General features: G+C 48.0%; 1 protein-coding gene across 1 annotated transcript in view; it reads left to right on the top strand.

The window, feature by feature from the left end:
• YIPF3 (Yip1 domain family member 3) overlaps positions 1 to 23,706 on the top strand; it is a 150,694-nt gene that overhangs the window by 119,416 nt on the left and 7,572 nt on the right. Inside the window, 1 exon segment of the mRNA XM_086925995.1 lies at positions 13,855 to 13,978. Within this exon segment, the coding sequence (XP_086782121.1) occupies positions 13,855 to 13,978 (124 nt within the window).

Here is a 23,706-nt window from a genome sequence, read left to right as displayed (position 1 = left end):
GGGAGGTGGGATACCCGGGGATGGAATAAGGATACACTCTAATTCCCCAGTTCCGCAGTGTCGGCTTCTGTTCAAGAAAGGCTCCTACCCAGCTCGGCGATGAGAAAGTCACCACAGTGGCCTCTGAGGGTTGATTTCCTCGTGGGGAGAGGAATTCGATGGATTCAATATTGTTCGTGGCCAGTCTGGCTAGACTCGGTATTCCTTCTGCTAATTTTAGCAGATTAGATCTGTTGAGAATATCATGCCGACCTTGTGATTTATATTCAGGGGCCAATAGAATCTGATGGCAAGGTGGAACGGTATTGGTTGACTCCGGGACACCTGTGGGCTTAATCTCGAGATTTTCGATTGTCCTGTCTGGATTGATTTCATATAGCTGTGGTGGCAGTCGTTGTGGAGCCCTTGTCAAGTGTGAGTTTTGACTAGTCGCAGCTTTAGGGTCGTTGCAAATAGTTTTGGAGTAATTGATTCTTGGCTTTGTGTTTTCTTTTCCCGGGGAGGTGAGAGCCATCGATGGACTAGAGTTTTCTGATGTCGTCTCTGATGTCGTCTCTGGTGTCGTCCTAGGCCCTATTGCACTTACCGTGTCTGTGCTTACCCTTAAGAATTCTGTGTGATCCCTGCCCACGGCTGTTTCTGGAGCCATTATTTGTTTGCTTCGGACCTTTGGGCTGATTGCAGATTCTTGGGTGGGTTTTTCTGGAGTGACCCCCTTGAGGGTGGTTGTTCGCACTGCGACACTGTTTATGACGGGGGATCTTTTGTTTTCAGCTTTTTTAAAGATAGGGAAGAGTTCCTGGTGGACAATGTTGGTGTTTGTCCTTAGTTTGTTTCTGGCTTTGCGCTGGCGTTTGCGCTCTCTTTTGCTGCATGGTAAAACTGGCCCCCTATGGGCCACCGCTGTTAGGTCACTTTGAGGAGTGGGGCTGTATGTTTGCACAGGCTCGAGGTGATCTTGCCTAGTGGTGGGTCCGGTTGGTGGCGATGGCAGGCCGTTTTCTCCCGTTGAGTTTGATTTTGAGTGGGTGCCCTGAGTGTGACCGTTCATCTTCAATTGGCCAGTGTTTGTTCCTATGTTTGGGGCCTCGCCTTCTTTTAGGTTTATGTTCTGCTTGGCAAAAGGTTCAATAGGTTTAAAGTGATCTTGCTGTGAGGGGGATGGCGGTTTGGTGGGAACGTTTCCTCCTCTCAACAACTTTACTTCCCTTATGACTGTGGTTAGGCATTCTGGGAGTAGAGAAAGAGAGTCTATAATTGGGGAACAGCAGCAAGTTGATTCGGCGAGGTTCGTAGAGGCTTGCGCCCGTAAGATTAGGGCATTGAGTTTATCCAATTTACTGTCGATCCCAGACGTGAATAGGGCCAGAGTATTTAATAGGTCGACCTGCACCTCAAGTTTTATTGAATGGTAATTAAGTGCATTAACTGTTTGCTGCAGGGTTTGTAAAAGTTGTGGCCAAGCGCTGGTTCCGATGTTTTCTTCAGTGTTTTGTTTTTCGTTTGGGATTGAACCGGACCTGGGTGAATTCTCAGATGTCTTGAAAAAAAGAGACAGGTCCGTCATAAACTGATCGTTCTGAGCAGGCAATGCTGGGTGGCTTTGCTGTGTGTCCTTTGTGTGTCCTGGTGGCGAGAAGATCATGCACTGGGGGCTCAAAGCTAGTGATGCTGTTGGTGCTGTTGAGAAAATTGTTGTTTGTGAGGTTGGGGATTGTTGGCTGCTATTGGAGTACTCGGGGTTGGCTTGCCTATGAATTAAAGCCGTCGTTTGATGAAGGGAGGCCACAAGAGGCATGGTCGTGGCCGCTGCATGAGGTTCCGTGGATTGGGGCGGCATTGTTTGGTCCTCAGTTGGGCACGTAGGGTTCTCCAGTTGGATTTGTAGCGCTTGAGAGGGTAGGCGGTCCTCTACTGGAGACACTGAAAGCTTGTCCAATGGAAGGTGGTCAAGTTGAAAGCTTTTGTTGTTTTGGACATTACAGGAGGACCCAAATATGTAAACCTCAGGTGGCTCGATTGCCCTCTCGGTGTCGGATGCCTGATGGTGCGCTGGGGCCAGGTTGTGTGACCCGAATTGGGCCAAGTTGATCGAGCCTGGTTGCACCAGAGGAATGATGGTTAATCCCTCCGAAGACTGTGCTCTTTGTTGAGGTGATTCCACGAACTTAGATGAGGTTTTTTTAAAGAAGTCCCGTATGCTTAGCGGTTTTTGTGTGTTTAAAATATGGCCGGCGTTGACCGAGACCTCTGCAGCGTCAGGTAATGTTGCTTTCCTTTTTTTGGGTGCAGTGTACTTTCTCACCTTTCCTGATCTCATTGTCCCCGGAGGCTTTGGGCTAGGGCTTGTCTCTCACGGCCCAACACCAACAGTGTTTGTCACGGCTTTATTACTGCAGCAATTTTTTCAAAGGTATAGCTTCTGATTTCTGGCTTTCTGGAACTATGAGCAGTTTTAAACTGCGATGTATGGCGTTAGACGTTGGTGGGACACGGCCAGTCTCCGACAACAAGCTCTCTCTTACGTTATAACGACTATTATGGCTGTTGTAGGGCTGTTTGCCCTGGGTGTGCAATGGAGCTCGGTGTACAATGGAGCTCGGGCTGGCGTCAGCTGGTAAACCACTGTTGGTTTATTTTTATTAGTTTAGTTAGTTGGTTTTATTAGTGTGGTTATTTGTTGTTTTTAGTCTTTTTGTTGTTTGTAGTCTTTTGACTACGGGGGGTGCAGTGCAACAGGCGTGGCTGGGCTAGGTAAGGCTTGGCTGGACTCTACACCTCCTCTTCCTTACGATGGTCCTCAATCACCGTGCTCAGCCGTTGCTTCAATCCCCGCTTTCACCCGCTTTCGCCACCTGATCCCTGGCCCCACATGCAACTAGGGGGGGGACCCTTAAGAGCCCCGAGTTGCAGCGTGTGTTGTCTGGTGGGCGTTGGGGGTGAGCACTGTTCCCTGTCAGCTTTTCCCAAACAGCTGCAGCGGCGCTCTGCTAACACACAAGCAGCACCACTCAGTAAGTCAATGCGCTCCCCGCAGCACCCCCCGCGGCTCTCACCAGTTCTCTGCCGCAGCGGGGACAGGTCTCGCGCTCGTCACTCGCCTTTGGTGTCGGCTCTTGGCTCAAGACAGCTGTGGGTGACGTGTGGGTGACGTGTTCGTCCCTCGTCACATATCGCATGAGAACCGCCACTGTAGATTTCTCTTTTAGCCTCTTCGGCCCTGCTCACGGCAGCTGCAGCTGGGGTTCGACTATGGGTCTCGGGTCCCGGGCCGTTCGCCGACCGCTCTCGCTCCACGCCACCACTATAGCGCCGTTCTGCTGTCTGGCTGCTCGCTGCTCGCTGCTCTCTAGCTGCACTCTAGCGCCACCTGCAGCCTGTGACCCAAGAGTGGTCCTGTGAACCTGTGTGTACTACTGTTCGTGCCCCTAGGAGGCTGTTTGCAGAAGTTAAACTTGGATGCCCGGATGGGCAAGACCAACGCTTATGGGATTCAAATTTTTAACTTGGAACGTGCGTGGCCTGGGTACTTGCTCCAAGCGGTATAGGGTGCTATCCTTCCTTCGTCGGCATGGAGTGTCAGTGGCGTGCCTACAGGAAACGCATTTGAATGAGGAGGGTGCTCTTAAATTGGCAAGGAAATGGAGGGGTCAGGTGTTCCATTCCTCCTTCTCTACCTATGCTAGGGGGGTCCTGATCTGGGTGGCTCCGGGGGTACCCCTAGCGGTCCAGTATGTTGAGGCTGATGTAGAGGGCAGATATGTTCTTATACGTGTGAAACTGGATGGGAGGGACTTCCTGCTGGTGAACTCTTATGCACCTAACATAGATGACCCGAGTTTCTTTACTGGCCTGCAGGAGCTTATAGCGACGGACCTGGATGCCCCCCTCCTCTGGTTTGGAGATTTTAATTGTGTACTGGATCCACTGCTGGACAGGCATCCCCCCCGGGCGGGTACAAAACCTCGGATGACGACACGGCTCCGGGAGGTAATGGAGAATCTGGGTGCTGTGGATGTCTGGCGACTCGGCAATCCGGGCCTGAAGCTTTACACTTGCTATACCCCCACACATAACACACATAGCAGGCTCGACAGGGTCCTCGCGGCCAACATTGGCGCATTCCTTGTTTTATCGGTCACACATCAGGCCCGGTTCCTATCCGACCATTCGCCCGTGACATGCACGGTACAGTGGGTGGACCGCTCCTCCCGCCCACGGACCTGGCGGATGCCAGGGGATCTTCTGCAGGATCCGGTGGGACGGGAACATGTGGAGACGTCCCTGCGTACTTATCTGGAACTGAACTGGGAAGTGGGTGATATCCCTTTTGCGACCAAGTGGGATGCCCTTAAGGCAGTCGTGCGGGGCGCTTGCATGGGGCTGACATATGGAGTTCGCAAACAGCTGCTCCGTGACCTCGCGAGTGCTGAGGAGCGCCTCAGCCACTATCAGTCCTTACCGGACCCGGATGGGTCGAACGCGGACTCTGAGCGGACAGCCCGAGAAGGCGTCCATGATATTGACACCCTCTGAGGCGGAAGCCGGAGGATAGCTGCTCGCAATTCTTTTTAAAACTGTTAATTTGTTTGTTACACTTTTTAAAACTGCTCGTGTTTTCCCTATTGCCAGGCTAGCACTTCACCTACAGCGGACCTAGCGCTGTCAGGTGTTTCAGTCTAATTCAGTCTCCTCACGAACGCTAAACCCTCGTGACACGAGGCCACGCCCCCTGGCAGGACACGCCCACAACCTCCGCCTCAAATGTGCCTCCAGCGCAAGCGCAGCGGACGAGCGCAGCGGGAGCGCCGTTTGCGCGCCCCGAAGGCGCGCCTAAGGCAAGCCCGTCTGCGCCCAGACCGCGACAGGCGCAGGACACTCTGCCCCCGGTCCCCTTACTATGTGTTACAATGCCAATTCGCTAAAAATGTTACGCAGCAATTCGCCTTGTAACTGTAAAGTCGACATCTACACCACCACGGGGCCTTTCAGCTGCAGGCATTGCAGATGGACCTCCTCCCCAGCCATGACCCCCGCCCCACTGATCAACCTCAAGGAAAAAAAAACCCCCTTCACCGGAGGGCTGATCAACGCAAGATCCATGACTTGCCACAGCCAAGACATAACTGACCTCATTCAGGAATCAAACATCGACTGTCTTTTCATAACAGAGACCTGGCTTACGAACAACAGTAATCCTGATCTAGCCACTGCCCTCCCACAAGGATACTCCATATACAGGCAAGACAGACCAAAGGGGCGAGGAGGAGGCGTAGCCCTCCTACTACGAAACTCCTTCAAATGCCACACCTTCACCCTCGACTCACTAAATGGCGCCGAATCCCTAGGATTCTCCATCAAACTCAACGAGTCCACCTCATTCTCAGGAGGACTTATATATCGTCCACCAGGTACCGCTACCAAATTTTTAGACTCCCTTAGTGACACCCTCGGACAACTTCTAATCAGATACCCGCATGTCACCATGCTGGGTGATTTTAACTTGCACCTCGACTCCACAGAGGACGTGCAAACACTTAACTTCCATCAAACACTGGAGATCTTCAACCTCCAACAAAAGGTCAAGGAACCCACCCACCGAGCGGGACACACCTTAGATGGGATTTGTACCAATCTCCCCTCTTTAGAAACTCACACTCCAGTACCACACATCTGGACTGACCACAATTTTATCCCATTTCTCATCAGAACCCCGCAGCATATAAATGCAACTAAACCTTGCCCTCTTCCAGAGAACCAGGTCAACTGGAAAAAGGTAGAAGAAGCCTTCAAACTTAACCCCATCTCTGAGACCCAAACCCCCATTATGTTGGGAGATGCAGAACAAGACTCACAATCCTTCCACAACTGGATATCCCACGAAATTAAAATCCGTGCCCCGCCCAAGCGTACCAAGAGAAATGGTACAAAATCTAAAACTAAAACTAATGCCCCTTGGTTCACACCAGAAGTAGCCAAGGCGCACTTGCTCTGCAAAAAAGGAGAACGCAAATGGCGGAAAACATATGACAATATTGACAGGATATCCTATATCCTATTAAGGAAAAGTTATCACTCGACTATAAAAAACGCCAAAAAAGACTTTTTCACCAGAACCATCAATAACGCAAAACAAAAGCAAAAAACTCTGTTTGCAATAGTGAGATCCTTTACCCATCCTGCAGCTTTACAGTTTGAAATACCCCCCTCTCAAGATCTCTGCGACAAAATAGCAGATTTCTTTGAAGAGAAAATCCATCTGATTCAGAAGGATTTCCCCACATACCAACGATCCCAGCCGTCAGCTAGACAGGAACCAGAAGACTATACTCCGGTTCATCTAAGGTCCTTTTCACAGGTCACCCTTGCTCAATCTAAGGAAGTCATCCTAGCATGCAAATCAGGCTCTCCCTCCGATTCATGTCCTCCTAGCATCCTACATCAACTGATCGACACTGTCAATCCCATCATCAATGAAATAGTTAATACTTCCCTCAGGACTGGTATCGTCCCTAGTGCATGGAAACATGGCACTGTTAAACCTCTGACGAAGAAACCTAACAAACCCCCTTCTGATCTGACCAACCTACGCCCTATCTCTCTCCTCCCAGTTTTGGGTAAAATCACAGAACAAATAGTTTACAGGGAACTCAAAGCCCACCTGGAAGCAAACAATATCCTCCACCCCCAACAATCAGGATTCCGTCCTCAGCACTCAACAGAAACAGCCCTGATCGAGTTGACTGACTCCATAAAAACCCTCCAAGACCAAAGAAAAAATGCTGTACTGATTTTGTTGGACCTCACGGCAGCGTTCGACACTATCTCCCACCAAATACTCCTAGACCGACTTAAGGACATTGGCATCGCCGACCGGGCATTGGATTGGATAATATCCTTCCTTTCTGAAAGATCACAATCCGTGAAATTAGGACCTTTCAACTCCACAGAGAAAAAGATTCGATCAGGAGTCCCACAGGGCTCCATTTTAAGCCCCCTGCTTTTTAACGTCTATCTCATACCCCTCATCTCCCTGATCGAGTCATACGGTATCACTGTTACATCCTACGCCGACGATACCCAACTTATAGTCCCGCTAGAGGAGAACTCCACAAGTGCCGAACAAAATTTAACAAACTGCCTGAAAGATGTCTTCCTGTGGATGGAAACCAACCACCTCAAATGTAATACAGGGAAGACAGAAATCCTCCCCATAGGGAAAAACGTCAACTTCTGTCCCCATCTCTGGTGGCCAAAGGACTCCACAGCCCCCCCACAGACTGTCACCACTGCAAGAAACCTTGGCGTCACCTTCGACACTAACCTGTCCTTTGACCAGCATGTCAGGACTGTCGCAGGAAGCTGTTTCGGAATCATCAAAACCCTCAAAAAATTCTTTGATTTCCTTCCAATTGAAGCCAGAAAGACGGTTACCGTGGCACTAATCCTATCTCGTATAGATTACTGCAACGGCCTCCTGGCAGGTGTGAAGAAATCCACACTCAAAAAACTCCAGAGTGTCCAACACTCGGCGGCGAGGCTCGTGCTCAAACTCCCCAGAAGATCTTCAGCCTCGTCCGCCCTGAGAACCCTTCACTGGTTGCCCCTGCACAAAAGGATCCTGTTCAAGATCCTAACCGTGGCTTTCCGGTCATTCAACCATATTGGTCCCAAGTACCTAGTCAAACGCTATCCCCACTATAATCCTCACAGGTCCCTGAGATCCTCCAACAACAACCTTCTAACACTAGTCAGGTTCAACCTAAAAACCAAAGAGGGTAAAACTCTTACCCACTTATCCTCCAAAGCATGGAACGCAATGCCCCAGCATCTGAGATCCCTGACAAAGGAAAACCAATTCAGGAAACAACTGAAAACATGGATCTTCAGCTTATCAGACGAGTATGCGCGGGACGCCATCTAATCCTGCCTTAAATTCTCCCCCCTCCGCACTCCTTCCAGTTAGCGCCAGGATGCTTCTTTCGAAGCGACAGTCGCGCTTTATAAATACCGATTCCAATTCCAATTCCAATATCCTAGACCGGCTAGATAGATTCACTCTCGGTCGATATCGCCAACGCCTTCACCGTGAGGGGGACAAGTCGGGCCGATTGCTGGCCTGGATTCTCCGAAGGGAATCGGCCCGTGCGCGGATTGTTGCGTTGAGAAATCCCGCTGGGGTCCTAGTGCACTCGGAACGGGACCTTCTTGCGGTGCTCCGCACACATCTGCAGAAGGTCTATACTGCTGACCCCCTGGTGACAGAGGCGTCCTATCAGTCATACCTCCGGGATTTGCCCCTTCAGACCCTCTCTGAAGAGGATGCTGAGGACATGGATACCCCAGTGACGCTCCAAGAGGTCAGGGTGGCGGTGGCCGCCCTGCCGAAGGCTAAGTCGCCGGGAGGAGACGGTTTTCCCCCAGAGTTTTACCAGGCGTTTGTTGATACCCTCGCGCCCCATCTCTTGCAGGTATACCATGAAGCGATGGTGCGAGCCGCGCTCCCGCCCACCATGCAGCAGGGTGAGGTCTGCATGCTCCTGAAACCGGGTGGGGATGACTGTGATCCTGCGGCCTACCGGCCGATCACTTTAATCAATACCGACGCCAAAATTCTTACTAAGATTTTGGCCACCCGGCTGGCCCCACATATGACGCACCTGGTTCACCATGATCAGTGCGGGTTCATTCCGGGCCGCAACACCGCCATGAATCTTCGGCGTCTGAACCACGTTCTACATGAGGTGCGCGATAGGGAGGGTCCTCAGGTCCTGGTCTCGATAGACCTGGCTAAAGCCTTCGATACAGTTAGCTGGGGGTACTTGTTGGAGGTGCTTCGGTTAGCGGGGATGGGACCCCTTTTCTGCAAATGGATTTGTATCCTTTACAGTGCGCCTACGGCCAGGGTCAGGCTCGGAGCGGCCCGCTCGGAGGAGTGGCGGTTGGGCAGGGGCACCCGTCAGGGGTGCCCCCTGTCACCGCTCCTGTTCGCTCTGGCGATTGAGCCCCTTGCAGTGACACTGCGCACGGAGATGGCGCCCTGGGGAATACGAGTGGGGGATGTGGTACACCTGGTTTCGCTTTATGCGGACGATGCGTTGTTCTACCTGACCTCCCCGCGGGAGTCGCTGCCGATCCTGTTACACCACTTGGAACGCTTCGGTGCAGCTTCTGGGCTGCGTCTTAATCCTGAGAAGTCCCTGATCTTTCCCCTTGCGGGATGCGGTGAAGACCCTCGTGTGGGTTTCCCGCCCCTGGGGCTGCGGTGGGAGATGGAGGCCTTCCGCTATTTGGGCATTCAGGTGGCTGTCTCGGATGAACAATTGCTGGCCCGCAACGCCGACCGTGTGCTCAGTTCAATACAACAATCTGTATCCTTTTGGAATACGCTGCCACTCTCACTTATGGGACGATTGGCCGTCTCAAAGATGGTGATGCTGCCTAGAATATTGTATATCCTACAGAATACCCTCTGTCCTCTACCTCCTCGAATTTTCAACAAGCTTAATACGATGCTTACCTCCCTGCTCTGGGCAGGCAGACGCAGCCGAGTTGCGCTGCGTACGATGGTCAGACGCTGGGAGGAGGGGGGCTTGGAGGCCCCACGCTTTGATCTCTACTACTACGCGGCCCAACTTATACCGGCTGCGCGCTGGTTCGCGGGCGCGGACAATTGGGAATTGCGACTCTTGGCCGGGTGCGCAGATGAGAGGGCGTTGCAATTGGCTCTGATGCGTGGCAGAGGAGCGGATGGCAACCTGCCGTACATTGTTCGGCATACTGCAGGGATCTGGCAGCGAGTGGTGGAGAGAGTGCTGAGACGGGCGCCTTTTCATAGGGAGCTGCCGATATGGATATTGGCACCGGTCACTCTAATGGAGGAGCACATGTCGTTTCGGGAATGGCGTGAGGGCGGCTGCGACACATTGGCAGACTTATACCCAGACGAGTCCTTTGTGACCCTGGAGAGAGCCATCGAGGCCTTCAGTCTTACTGGGGGCCAATACCTTCACTATGGAGGCCTGCGGGACATGGCGAGAGCGACGTGGCCACAGTTCCCTGAGGCACCCCGGGTGTCCCATACTTTGAATATCGTGCTATCGTGCGGCGCGGGACGGCGATTGATAACGCTTTTATATACAACGATGAGAAGCGACTCGGCGCCTCCGGTGTCTCCGTCCTGGGCGGCGTGGGAGGCAGACTTAGGGGTTGCCTTGGACCCAGGACAGCGGGGGCGGATAGGGACGCTCACCAAGAAGGTTTCGTGTAACGCACGTTTCAAATTAATCCATTTTAATTTCATGCACCGCACTTACGTAACCCCAGTTGCTCTGCGCCGCATTGCGCCGGACAAATCGGATGCCTGTCCTCGGTGTGGTTCAGTAGGAGCCGGATTTCTCCACTTAGCTTGGGAGTGCCCACTAGTCGGGGACTTCTGGAGGGTTGTGGTAGCCTACATCCGGAGAGTCACGGGATTGCGTCTTGACCTGTCCCCGACCCATTGCTTGTTAGCCCTAGTCCCCAAACCTAAGAAGAGGAACCTATCATATAAAATGCTGCAGCTGCTCTTAGTCCTGGCTCGACGGCGGGTGGCTATAACCTGGATGGGACAAAGGGCGCCAGATATGACGTTATGGCTTCGGGATGTGGGGGAATGGACATTGGCTGAAGAAACGCACATGCAACATACGCGTAGGGATGAGCGGCTACAGGAGGACTTACTTGCATGGCGTATGATGTGTGCGGGGGGGTCGACTGCCAGCGACTCTGATGCTACTAGTGCTGCATTGTTCTCGTCCGAGGAATCGGAACCTGAGGAAGGAGTGGCGGGGGATGGGGAGGGTGAGTAGGGGCTGGGGTACTGCCCTGATGACTACGCACATGTTCCTTATGTCAGTTTTTCTGTATTTGCACTGTATCCAATGGATCTGATTCTTGCATCTCCTGTTTTATCTGCAACTGTTGAAGCTGTGCTGGGGGTGTGAACTGCGTATACATGTTTTTTCTATACCTTGATGCCAATGTTGGGGGGGGAAAGTATTGTTTATTCTGCTGAAAAAATAAAGTTTTTTATTTTTTTCACCCTTAAAAAAATGAATGAATGAAATGACTTTTATGTATCGCATAGCTACCCGGGAGCATCCGTACCGGAGTGGACAGACCTCCTAGGGTAAGAGCCAGGTTTTTTGCTGTTTTCGGAAGGTAGAATGGTTGGGTTCTTTGCGAAGATACAGCTGTATGGTATTCCAGAGTCTGGTAGTGTTGTATGAAAAAAGGCGCCCACCACATCTGGCCTTCTTAATCCTGGGACAGCTGCAAGATGACGTTTATCTGAGCGGAGTTTCCTGTTCGCTCTATAGGGGCGAATCATAGTTTTATTGATGGGCAGTCCGCTCCCTTCCAGAGCCTTATGGACAACACAGAGTGCCTTAAAGTTGATTCTCTCCTGCACCGGGAGCCAGTGGAGGGAGCGTAGCGCGGGTCTTGCTGAGCAGCGATTGGGGGTCCCTGTGAGCAGTCTTGCAGCACAATTTTGCACAATCTGCAGTTTCGTGACTACTGAGTTCGGGGCCCCTAAATAAAGGGCATTGCCGTAATCAATCCTTGAGAGGATTAGTCCTGGATCAGCATTTTTTTCACCTGAAAGGATAAAAGGGGGAGGACTTTGCGGGACGTTCTAAGCAAGCCATAACAAGAGGCTGCAGTTTTCCTCGCCTGTGATTTAAAAGTAAGATCCTGGTCTAGGCAGATTCCCAGCCAGCTGTGTGTCATCGTCGTATGTTAGTATCTGAATCCCGAAGGGGGAAACCATATCCGCCAATGGGGCCATATAGACATTAAAAAGTGTGGGGCTCAAGGATGAACCCTGCGGGACTCCACACTGTAAGGGGATGGGATTTGAGGTGTTGTCTTCTTTCAGGAAAGATTAGTGCCATAATAGGGCAGTACCCGTCACTCCTGAGCTCCTAAGGCGGTGTACCAAGATTTGGTGGTTCACTGTGTCAAAGGCCGTGCTCAAGTCGAGGAGGATTATGGCTGTAGATCCTCCTGAATCCAGAATCTTTCTTGATTCTTCCACTACTACTAACAAGGCGGTTTCAGTGCCTTGGCAAGGGCGAAAGCCCGTTTGGGAGGGGTGGATTAAATTGTTGGACTCCAGGAACGTGGAGTGCGTATAGTTCAGATGTTTTTCTGCAATCTTTCTGATTCCAGGGAGCAATGAAATGAGGCGACAGTTGCCCAGGTCGGCAGGGTCCAGATTGGAGTTTTTCAACAGCGCCTTTACCCTTGCCCTTTTCCACTCATGGGGGACCGTACCTGTAGAAAGTGAAGCATTGATAAAGCTGGCGGCAATAGGGGCAATTACAGGTACTACCTGTTTCAGGATGTTGAGGGGAGCAGGTTCTAAAGGCAACCCACTTTTTACTGATGACAGGAGGACTGAAAATACGTCCCAGTAAACGGTCTCCAGTTGATGTTCAATTTTTTTATACCCATCCAAATTCGTATGCTTGATTGGAATTTCGCTGTCTTAAGAGTGTTTTGTACTTTGGCAGTGAAATATTCTGCATGTTCATTGCAGCAGAGACCTGCGGTGTCCGGTCTAAGCGGCGGGGGCTTTACTAGAAATCAGACATTGCAAAATAATTAAAGCACAAGGGTAGCAAATTACAACTCTTCCAGGAGAAAGGAACTTTCCAGCTTTTCTGGTTTTGTGAAGCAGTGCTTACTTTCTCTACTATAAATCTGTAGCAGGAGTTTATCAAAGCTGCCCCTCCAATATCTTCACTGTCAAGGTTTGCAGGGACCAGGCAGAGTACTTGACAGGGCACACGTGGTGCAGGGGCATTCGAGGTGGAGCATCCAACAGTTCTACTGTATATACTACACCAATATCCAAGATGTGATGGTCTAAATTCTGCGGTTAATTCCATCTTTCAAATTAATTCACATATTTCACGGGTCGAGGTTTCTAAGAAGACCTACACTTTCTTACAGCCTGTGTATTTACAAGCTTTCATTACCTCCTCGTCTGTCTTCCCCACTACAGTCCTTACCTGTGAGATTCTATCTCCATCCCGCAGAACCTGTTCCCCTTACAAAAAAATCCTCCCAACATGGCTGCCATTCCTATGTGGCAGTAGAAAAGGAGAGGAGTAATGACATAACATCCTGTATATATACAAGCAAGTTACAGCAATCCTCTATAACGTAATCAATCCCACCCACCTGGGCGGGCAGGAAAAAATAGGACTATATCAGGGAAGACCTGGACTCCGAGTAATGAAGATTACCGGTAAGTAACCATTAGTTCACAGTTCACAACTGGGTGGTTTTGTGAAATACCCAAAGGGCAGATAATAGAGGAAGTCCCTGATTTTCTCCTCCCATCCACTGTCGTTCCAGTTGCTTATCCCCCATCCACCCTTTACCTCTTTCTTCTAGCCCCCACCCACCCAGTCTCTGTTTCACCTAACCTCCACCCGCCCCATCACTCTCTCTTCTCCTTCCTATACCCACCTCTTCCATTTATTCTACCCTCTCCCAACAAACAAAAGAAAGTGCCACAATGCAGCCAGCGCTGGCCGCTTTATAGCTCTTTTTTTTTTTATTTACATTTTTTACCTTCCTGCTCTCCACCAATTTACCCATCTTCCCTTTCACCATTCCCACCGGACTGACCAAGCTAATAGCTTGCCAATGCTTGTTTTTTCTTGTAGGGATTTCACCATGAGGAGAATGCTTGTTCTGTACCTATTCTAAGACCTGTGACCTTTTCAGAGATTACTACTACTTAAGCTGTCTTGCTTCCCTTCCTTCTTTCAATAACTCTCTTCCTTCCTCCTCTTGTAGATTGCGGTTCTGCTTTCCCGGACAGTTGGACACACCCAGCGGCTCATCCTCTGCGGCACCCTGACTGCCCTGCATATGCTTTTCCTTTTGTACCTGCACTTTGCCTACCACAAGGTTGTGGAAGGTAAGCTGGATCTCCGAGTGGGAAGGGTGGGCAAGTGATGAGGTGTTTGTGTTCTTTAGAGTCAGTTATTGTTTTTATTTTTTTTTATTTATTTTGAAGGTTTTATATAGAGCGAACAAGACTCTTGCGAGTATCAGAGCGCTTTACAGGTCATAAATTGAAGGCAAGAGAAAGAATACAAAGAACAGCAATAAAGAAAACAAATACAATGAATATATATATAGTTCAAGTGAATTTCGCCATGAGGGTAGCTTTTACTTCTCTTTTGAAGGAGGCAGTGGAAGGGATCATTCTTGTTTCACTGGGTAAGACGTTCCAAATCCTCTGAGCCATACCAGAAAAGGACCGGTTATACGTTTTTTTCTTGGTGAATCGTTGCGGTTGTAGGAGAAGAGTCTTGGCACTCCTAGAGGCTCTGCTGCCCGCTGAGAGCACCAGTTTCTGAGCTATGTATTGTGGAGCATTGTGGTAGAGGGCCTTGTGTGTCATACAAGCGATTTGTAGCTGAATTCTGGCTTCAAATGGTAGCCAGTTGAGGGCTTTCAGGTCTGGGGAAATGTGAGCGTTTCTCTTGGAACCTGTGATGAGTCTTGCCGCAGAATTGATCGTAGCTCTTAGCGGGGCTGTCGATGACCTTGGGAGGCCGCATAGTGTTACTGCTCCATATTCCACACGGGGAATTACTAGGGCTTGAACTGCTAGTTTAAAATTGTGTGCGGGCAAAAAGGGTTTCAGTTTTCGTAGGGTCTTAAGGTGGAAGTTGGCTCCTTTTGTTGAGGCGCTAATGTGTTTCTGCATCTTTAGGTTACTGTCAAGTGGTACCCCCTGAGTCTACTATGAGCGGTTGTCCATTGAGCGCTGTTAGGTGCTTCATCCAGTTCAAGATAGTATGAGTTTTGTTCGGGCGGGGGGAGATTAAAAGGAATTCCGTTTTGAGGGAGTTAAGTTCCAAATGGTTTTCGGCTTGCCACGTTTGGGTTTTTTGAAGTGTGGTGTTGAGCGATTTGATGTCCTCCAGTGAGTGTATCTTTATGTTAATTTGGGTGTCATCAGCATACATGTGGAAGTGTATCTTGGTGAGGCTGAGAAGATCAGTAAGAGGTTCCATGAACAGGTTGAACAAGGTGGGTGAGAGGGAGGAGCCTTGTTGGACTCCTAATGTGACTGGCATGGGGTTGGACAGGGATTGGTTGACTTTGAATCTTTGGGATCTGTTATGGAGGAAAGAGGTAAACCAGTTTCCAGACATTCCCATTCTGTGTTTCAGGAGATCAAGCAAGTTGTCATGTTTGACGGTGTCAAAAGCTGATGACAGGTAGAGTAGGATTAGTAGACATGCTTCATTTTGGTCTAGGATTTTGAGAGCGTAGTCTAATACATGTGTCATGGCTGATTCGGTGCTGTGACCTGTTCTGAAGCCTGATTGATCGATTCAAATTGTTGAACGAATTTCAATGTGACTATTCAGCTGCATGTTAACGCATTTTTCCAGGAGTTTCGCTAACATAGGGATGTTAGATATCGGACGATAGTTATTTGGGTCCGAGGGGTCTGCAGTGGTTTTCTTTAGGATAGGTGAGACCTGTCCAATTTTCAAGATGTCTGGAATGGAGCCTTGGAGGTGGGGGGTGTTGATCTTGGTCCAGCTGGGAAGTAAGAGAGGAAGGTAGTTCGCAGGGAGTGGGTCAGTGAAGTGATTGGATGGCTTCAACGTGTTAGCACCTTTAATATGGAATCTTCATCGTAAGTGTCGAAATTGGACAAAGTTGCGTTGTTTTTTAGTTTAAATAATGGGAGGTCATTAGCTGGGGCACCAGTCGGGGGCAGTGATGGGCTCTTTTCCAGGTCTGATAAGGAAATTATCTCATTGAGTAGATCAGATTTAATGGATTCTGTCTTGGAAGCGAAGAAGGAGGCATATTCATCACAGTTGGGTAGAGGGAGTGGGCTGATGTTGAGGACATTAGGTAGGCTCTTAGTTTGGACTTTGATAAGGTCAAAGTTTTTTGGGACGGTTCTTGGCTAGGTCTAGTTGAGACCTGAAGAAATCTGATTCGGATTTTCTGATCTTTCTAAAATAAGCGTTTCTGGATGATCTTAGAAGTTTGAGGAGGTCAGTTGAGGGTGTGTCTCTCCAGCGTCGTTCTATTACTCTAAGCAAGCGTCTGTCCTCATTTAGTCTCCCATCATACCATGGTTTTGAGTCTTTTGAGGATCTTCTTTTCAGTTGTAATGGGGCCATTTTGTCTAGAAGGTTGTTCACGGAATGGAAGTAATGGTTTGTCAGCACCTGTACATCAGTTAGGTCTTCCGGGGGACGAAGAGGGTTTGAGTTAGCTTAGTCTGTGAGGTCAGATCCGACGTTTTTCAGGTTTCTTTTCCAGCACTTTGTTCGAAGGGGTTGTGTAGAGAGTGGTTTAAAAGTTTTCAGGACTTGGAAAATAATGATATGATGGTCTGACCAGTCGCAAGGGAGTATCGAGTCCAGCTGTGTGGAGTCTGCGTTGGAGATAACTAGGTCGAGAGTTGCAACCTTTTCGTGTGTAGTGCTGTTGTATATTAAGGTTGAGGTCTGTGAGGAAGGCTTTGTGGCTATTTACCCCGGGGTCGTTCAAGTCGTCCCAGTGTAGGTTGAAGTCCCCTAAGAAAATTTGCTTGATATGTAGCAGCATAGTTTTCTAATCAAATGAAAAAATAGAACGGTGCGTGGTAAGACAAAGGGGCAAAGGGAGATTATTTATTCCGAAAGGTGGCGATGGACTTGACTTCATTATCTCTCTTTATGTCGACCTTGGTTCTTAGGGGTTGAGTGCGCTACTGGGGTGTAGGCGCATCCCTGTGGTGGGCACACTTGTATGGAACTGTGTGTAACAAAACAACACAGAGAGTTTCCAGGCGGTTAGTTCAAATAAAGTTCCATTCGTAAAAGGTTTCAAAAGTTTTAATCAAAATCTTTCATTTGAAGTGTTTCATATTCAATTCATATGAATTAGCAGACCATCAGTTTAATCCATCAGAAACTGTGAATGGCTCCGATGCATTTCGGACAAAGGTGTCCTTTCTCAAGGAGCACTAGAACAAAGAGGATATATAGAACTAAATCAATGTACTTAATATCAACATAAATGACATACATCATTGTTTACATGAGTGACTCTATGTGAGAACCACATGTGTCCAATAGTGGGGTAACGAGAAGAAAAACATGCAGAGTGTGATGTCTCACCAAAGGTATAAAAGTGAAATCTCATCAAGATGCGAGAGTTGGAAAGCAGAGGTAAAAAAAGTAACCGAGGTGTTTTCAATAAAAGGTCAGAAACGTAAGTATTACGCATGTGCAAGCAGTATGAACCAAGATTGATAGAACCCGAGTGGAACGTAAGGAAATGTGAAGCGTAGCGGGATAGCACGGAGTGGATAGTTAAGGAAACGGAGCAGTTAAATAGTGAAAGTAACCGCTTTGAAAAGCTTCAAACCGGGCATACTCGGTAGCTTGCGGTGTGTTCAGCGCTCCTGAAAGGAAAATAGGATCACCGTTATAAATCCTGTAGCGAGTGAGAGTAGAGTGCCGAGTTGTGCGGACAGCGAGAAAACTTACTAGGTCTGCCGGAGTGGCGGAGCCGAGTGGTGGGTTCCGGGAAGGCAAAACTCCGCGTAGCAGATGCGGAGTTTTGAAAGGTAGTGAAAGGGTGAGAGAAACTGAGGAGAGACTTCTTAGCCAGTCTAATCAATTCTGTATTGGAACACCTAATTAGCATATTGAAGGGAACTGAGTTTTAGTGGCAGGTTATTACCCTCAGTAGGATAAATTTACTGTGTCCTATTCATGACATTTCCAAGGGATCGCACCACTAACTGTACCAAAGCTGGCCATTTAAAGAGATTCCAAGCACAAAAGACATTGTCTCTTTAAGCAAAATCATGGACAACCCCACATGTTTAATGCCAGGTTTTACTGAGGGAAACACAGTACTTCTCTTCAGTTTTGTGATGGTTGAAACACAGATTTCACGCTGAAACCTCTGCAATCTGGACCAACAAGAATGTCATCCATACATCCATCCTAACTGTTCATATGCTCACTTTATTGATAGTTTGAATACTTTCCTAATTTCAGTCTTTTCCTTTTTTACCACACTAATACATTTTTTTTAAAGCAAGGTTGTGCATTCACACCTCTAATGGGAAGCTAAAAGCCATGATGTTTGATACCCTTTTCTTGGTTTTTTAGTTACACCTCTTGTGCACCAACAGTACATCCTTTTGGATTAACACCAGTGGTATCCTGTGAGCTCTTATATACAATCTTTTTTCAGTACCTCCTCTTGTAACACATATTACAACTTCTCTTCTCTTCTTTATCCCACTCCCAGCATACTTGGGGTGTTCCATCCAGACGATAGTCACTTAATAACCATAAAACATGTTTCACTCCCCCTGGGAGGATAGATAAGTGACTCCTTACCTAAGCCACTTCTTCTGCTGTTCCTGGCCACTAGTACAGATGATTGGGTGTGTACTCTCCTACCCTCTAAGTGTTTTTATTTGTCTTTTTGTGCTTGGCTCCCAGTTTGTATATGTCTCAAAGGCAATACTGTTGTGCAGACATCCTAGGTGTCCTTCTCATTTCAGTTGGTTAGCCAAAACCTAGAAGTCTCAGGCTTATGATATGTATCGGGGTTCTTCAATAGAATTCCCAGAAGCTCTACCACTAGCGTTTCATGTAAGCTCTTCTAAACTGAATCCGTGAACTGCAAGCCTGTAATAAAACTCATACCTCTAAAAGATTATGGCCTGGGTGTTAATACAATCCTTATTTTTCAATTTTTTTCTCTCAAACCTATAAAGAAGTCCCGGCCAGTCACTTATTTGAAGGATGTCCTGTTTAGATGGATGGATGGATTATAAAAAAAAAGGAACGTCTCCGCTGCGGGACAGGTTTTCCATCCTCATGACATTGTGAAACTTCAAGCCAGCTTCCAGTCTCTATTAGTCATATTATCTGCTCCAGCTTGTCTGTGACTCCAGGTTTAGAGGTTTAGACATGGATGCATCAGGATTTATATTTCCGTGGGTGAGATTTCACTTGACGTCCCTGGTCAGTCATATGCTGCTCCATTAGAGTCCTGCGTCTCTAGATCTAATTACTTGATACCCCTTCCAAAGACCCTCCCAGCTCCTATGGAGGTGATTGTCAGTTGACCATCTTTCCAAGGGGAATAGACTTCGCTCCTCCAACCCCTAATTGTTAGAACCATGGTTCCAGTCTGGAGGTTTGGGAAGTTATCCTGGATCAGATTTCATGACGGAGTTGCCAATAGAGTTAATCTGCTGCTTGATCTGGCAGGAACTGATAGCAGTTCTGTCAGAGAAATCATTACAGCACCATGTGAATAGACTGGGGAAGATCTGTCCTGACTGCAACCAACAGGCAAGAAGCAAAGTATTCGCGCCGGGACACTCGTGAGTATCCGTGCACGCTACAAATTAAAATAACGTAACATATCAAGTGGGAGTTTAATCACCCTCACTAGCTATTCAACCATCATCAAATTATTCGGGGCATAAACCCACTTCGATTCTGTTTCTTCCAGTTACGTTCCATAAGTAGAGCATGTGAAAGCATACGCCCTGAGCAGTATATTCCAATCCTCAACTTAGTTCTTTCCAGCAGCAGAAATATTCAAAACGATCTGCCTCAGCTTCTGGGTTACAGCAGTGGAAATTTTTGAAGCTACAATACTCACTCGACCCCCACCATTCTTTTCCAGAGTAAGAGATCTCAATGCAGTAGGGTGAGATGTCCTAACTTTCCCTTGCTGGGGTATCTTCTCTTTGTGTTCACGGCCTTTCTTTCAGTCCACAGGCACCTAATAAAAATCAAAAGGGAGAGAGTGCTACTAGTTGCCACAGCTTGACCTAGGAAATCATGGCTTCCAGTGCTACAGGAAGTGATAGTTTCCATCCCCTTTTTATTGGCCAGTACTTCTCCCATGCTTCCTTTTTTGTCTACACTTGATAGCTTGGCTACTGAAAGGTTAGGTCTGTGTACGTTGGGAGTTTCTCCGGCGGTAGCTTAAACAATTCACCCACCTTGGATTCCTACAATAAATCGTGGGCTTCCTCTGCAAGTTGGTGCAGTGCTGAGCAGTTGTTACTTCTCTCCTTGTGAGCCTTTTGAATTTCTACAAGAAGATTTTGTCTGTTACTTCCCTTAAATGTCAATTAGCTACTTTTAGAGCTTTCCGCTCCCCTTGGTGTAATCTGGGTTCTCTATCAGAGGTTGCCTCCCGTCTTTCTCAACTGAGACCAAGAATTGGGTTATGTTTTTCTTCTTGGGATCTCTCTCTCAGGGCCTCCAAGCTCTTTAGTTTCCTCTCTTACAACACTTGGAAGACTTGCGTTCTGTGGCATGTGAGCTATCTAATATACCTGTACCTCCTTCAGTGTAAGGATGTTGCATGAGAAGCATGGCTGCTCCCTGGGTAGTTCCTCCAATTGATTTATTGTTGATAGCTCTGCAGCCATTTGGGCTTCACTGAATACTTTCTTTTATCATTATAGACTTCATGTGGTAGAATCTTAAAATATTTTTGACTCTGCCATATAAGAAGCAGTTGCTATGTGTTATGTTAAAGGCACTTGTTAAGCGCACATACACAAAACGGTTTATTAGCACTGAAGTCAGAGCGGAGGCTGCAACATGAGATAATTAACTTAGTCATACGCCTGGGAGAACAGCCAGGTCTTAAGCTGTCTCCTAAACTGTGCATAAGAAGTCACAGACCTTAGTTCCACAGGAAGCGAGTTCCAAAATTGCAGGGCCAAGACTGTGAATCTTAGTCCCCCGTACTTCTTGCGCTTGAATGATGGCAAATTCAAATGGGAAGAATGCAGGTCCCGAGAAGGGGTATAGCGCTGGATCCTAGAAGAGATGAATGCTGGACTATTACCAGAAAGGGCTTTGAAGATGGTGCATCCCATCTTGAAGGCGCAGCGTTTAGCCACAGGAGTCCAATGTAGACTCTTCATCAGCGGTCTGACATGTTGCCATTTGGGCTAGCGAAAAATCAACCTGGCCGCTTGGTTCTGCACCAGCTGCAAGCAATATAATTGATATGCTGGGATACCAACATACAGCGACTTGGCTTAATCAACACAGGAGATTACCAGAGCTAGGATGACCAAGGTCAGGACTTCAGTGGTCAAGATTCTATTGATCTTATAAATTCTTCGCAATTGAAAGAAACAAGCAGAGACCTCTGAGCCAATCTGGGCTTTCATAGACAAATTGTTACTGATCACAATACCCAAACTCTTGGTAGAACCTGCTGGGAGTGGGGGCTCTCCCAGCAATGGAGGCCAAATGCTGGAGTTCCAAGGGTTGGCTGGCCCACCCGTAAGGATTAGCTCGGTTTTATCAGGATTACATTTTAGTTGATTGCTATTCATCCATTTGCTGATAAAATTCAGTAAATGGCAGCAATTATTAAATTACATTATGGGTAAAGTATTGTTTGGTTGTGTTTTTACATCAATGCATTTTGTTCTTTTTAAAAAATTGTGTTCGGAATGAGACAAGAAGAAGCACTGATGGGTTAATGTTTGGATTATTTACTATAATCTTCATTAGGCTTAATCGTGTGTTCGAGGCATATGAGCTGCAGATACTACACTTAGCATTAGATCACCACCTGGTGTTGGGCTCGGATGATTGCATGTTGTTGTCGTCTTGGAAGAATTATTTTGTAGTCACTAGATAGGTGACTCCTCCCTTGAACGATAGTGCGCCTGGGCATCGGCTCCATCCTTAGATTGTTTTTTCCCCCACTGGGTTCGGATGAACTTTTTCCGCTCCTGCTAGAAATAGACTTTTTAAGCACTTCAAAGTGCAAAAAACGTATTAAAACTTTACCGAACTACCTTCGATATCGATATCGGATAGTGGATATCTTCGACTGGGAGGTTCCGCTCGTTCTGGAAGAAGATTCCGATGATCTCCAAATAGTATCAGAGGCAGACGACTCGGATGACTCCATACCATCGTGTTATTGCGCGAGTACTACTGCTCCTGCACCACACAATGCACCCAGATTGAAGGCAAAGGTCAACACTCCGCCTCCGGGGCCAAGTCGCGACCGAAAAACCACTTCGAAAGCCCCGCCATCAAGCCTGGCTCCAAAGAAAGTAATTAAACCTTCCGGTAGCTCTGTACCGAGCAAGCCGCACGTGCCATATCACAAGCTCCCTCGGCACCGAAACAGAAAGAAGTCTCGGCTTTGAAACCGTCGACTTCTAAAGACAAAGGTATGAAGCCAGCGTCCGACGCCTCGAAGCCGACAAGACCAGCTTCCACGCTGAAGCCATCGTCTTCGGTCCCGAAACAGACAAGGCCTGATTCCGATGCGCCCAATCCCTCGAAACAGCCTACGACACGGAAAATAACACCTTCAGGTGTTGAAAACTACGCCAAAGGACATTGTAACATCTCCTAAGGCTAAAGACAGACAGCAACCTCGTCCGGACCCGAAGAAATCTGCGCCGACAAAGGTTCCACAAGGAGAAGACCTTTTCTAACCAGATCCTGCAAAAGAAGATCTACATTGACCCAAAGACAGGTCATGTATCCACTGCACCACACAAGAAGAGGAAGGGAGATGCAACACCCACACCTGTAGTACCTGCCAAGAAGAAGGGCTCTGCCACATCTCCTATGCACCCTTCTTCTCCTATACTTCCTTCTCCTTCATCCCCTGTTCCTCTTAACAATTCACCACAGATTTCTCCTCCACATTCTCCTCTTCTGTCTTCACACTCAACTCAAAATGATGAGTACAGTTTAGGGAGAGGGATGGACCCAGATGAGCCTTTCCCATACCCTGTAGATGATAGACTGGGAGTACCCAAACCCACAGGATGTGCCAGATATCCCTGACCCACTGTCATATCCTTCAAAACCTTCTCCCCCAGAAGATAACATTTGTTTTGGTCACCTGCTGAACAGAGCTGCCATTTACCAGGGAGTCGCTATCCATTCTGATTAGGCATTGGAAGATTTTCTGTTAGACACATTTGAACAATCGCAAAGGTCTTTTCAAATTCTTCCCATGATTAAAGGGGTCATCAAACATGCTCCGGAGATATTTAAAGACCCTGTACGTACTAGGATCCTAAACCCTAGAATTGAGAACAAATATAGGCCTGCATCTGCAGATCCAGCCTACATTAAAGGACAACTACCATTAGATTCACTAGTTGTATCAAATGCTAGGAAGGGCAAACTCACAAACATCAGGTGAGGCACCCCCACCTGACAAAGAATCCAAAGTATTAGATGCTTCAGGCAAAGGAATAGCTGCGCGAGCTACCAACATATGGCGTATAGCTAACACACAAGCCCTCCTTTCAAGATACGATAGGGCTCATTATGATCAGTTAGAGAAACTACTAAAACATCTACCTGACCAATATGAGGAGCAGGCCAACAACATTATACAAGAAGGCGGCTAATTTCTAATGCCTCAATCAAGTGTTCACTTGATGTGGCAGACACTGCGTCAAGAGCTGTAAACACTAGTGTCCAACTTAGAAGACATGCATGGCTACACATTTCGGGATTTAAACAGGAAGTGCAAACTACCATTTTAAATCAACCATTTAATCAAAATCAACTGTTTGGACCAGAGGTAGACACAGCACTGGAAAAGATGAAGAAGGATACAGATACT

The sequence above is a fragment of the Lissotriton vulgaris genome, chromosome 6, assembly GCF_964263255.1.
Source record: "Lissotriton vulgaris chromosome 6, aLisVul1.2, whole genome shotgun sequence".
NCBI lineage: Eukaryota > Metazoa > Chordata > Amphibia > Caudata > Salamandridae > Lissotriton > Lissotriton vulgaris.
This window is presented reverse-complemented; position numbering and strand designations above follow the sequence as displayed.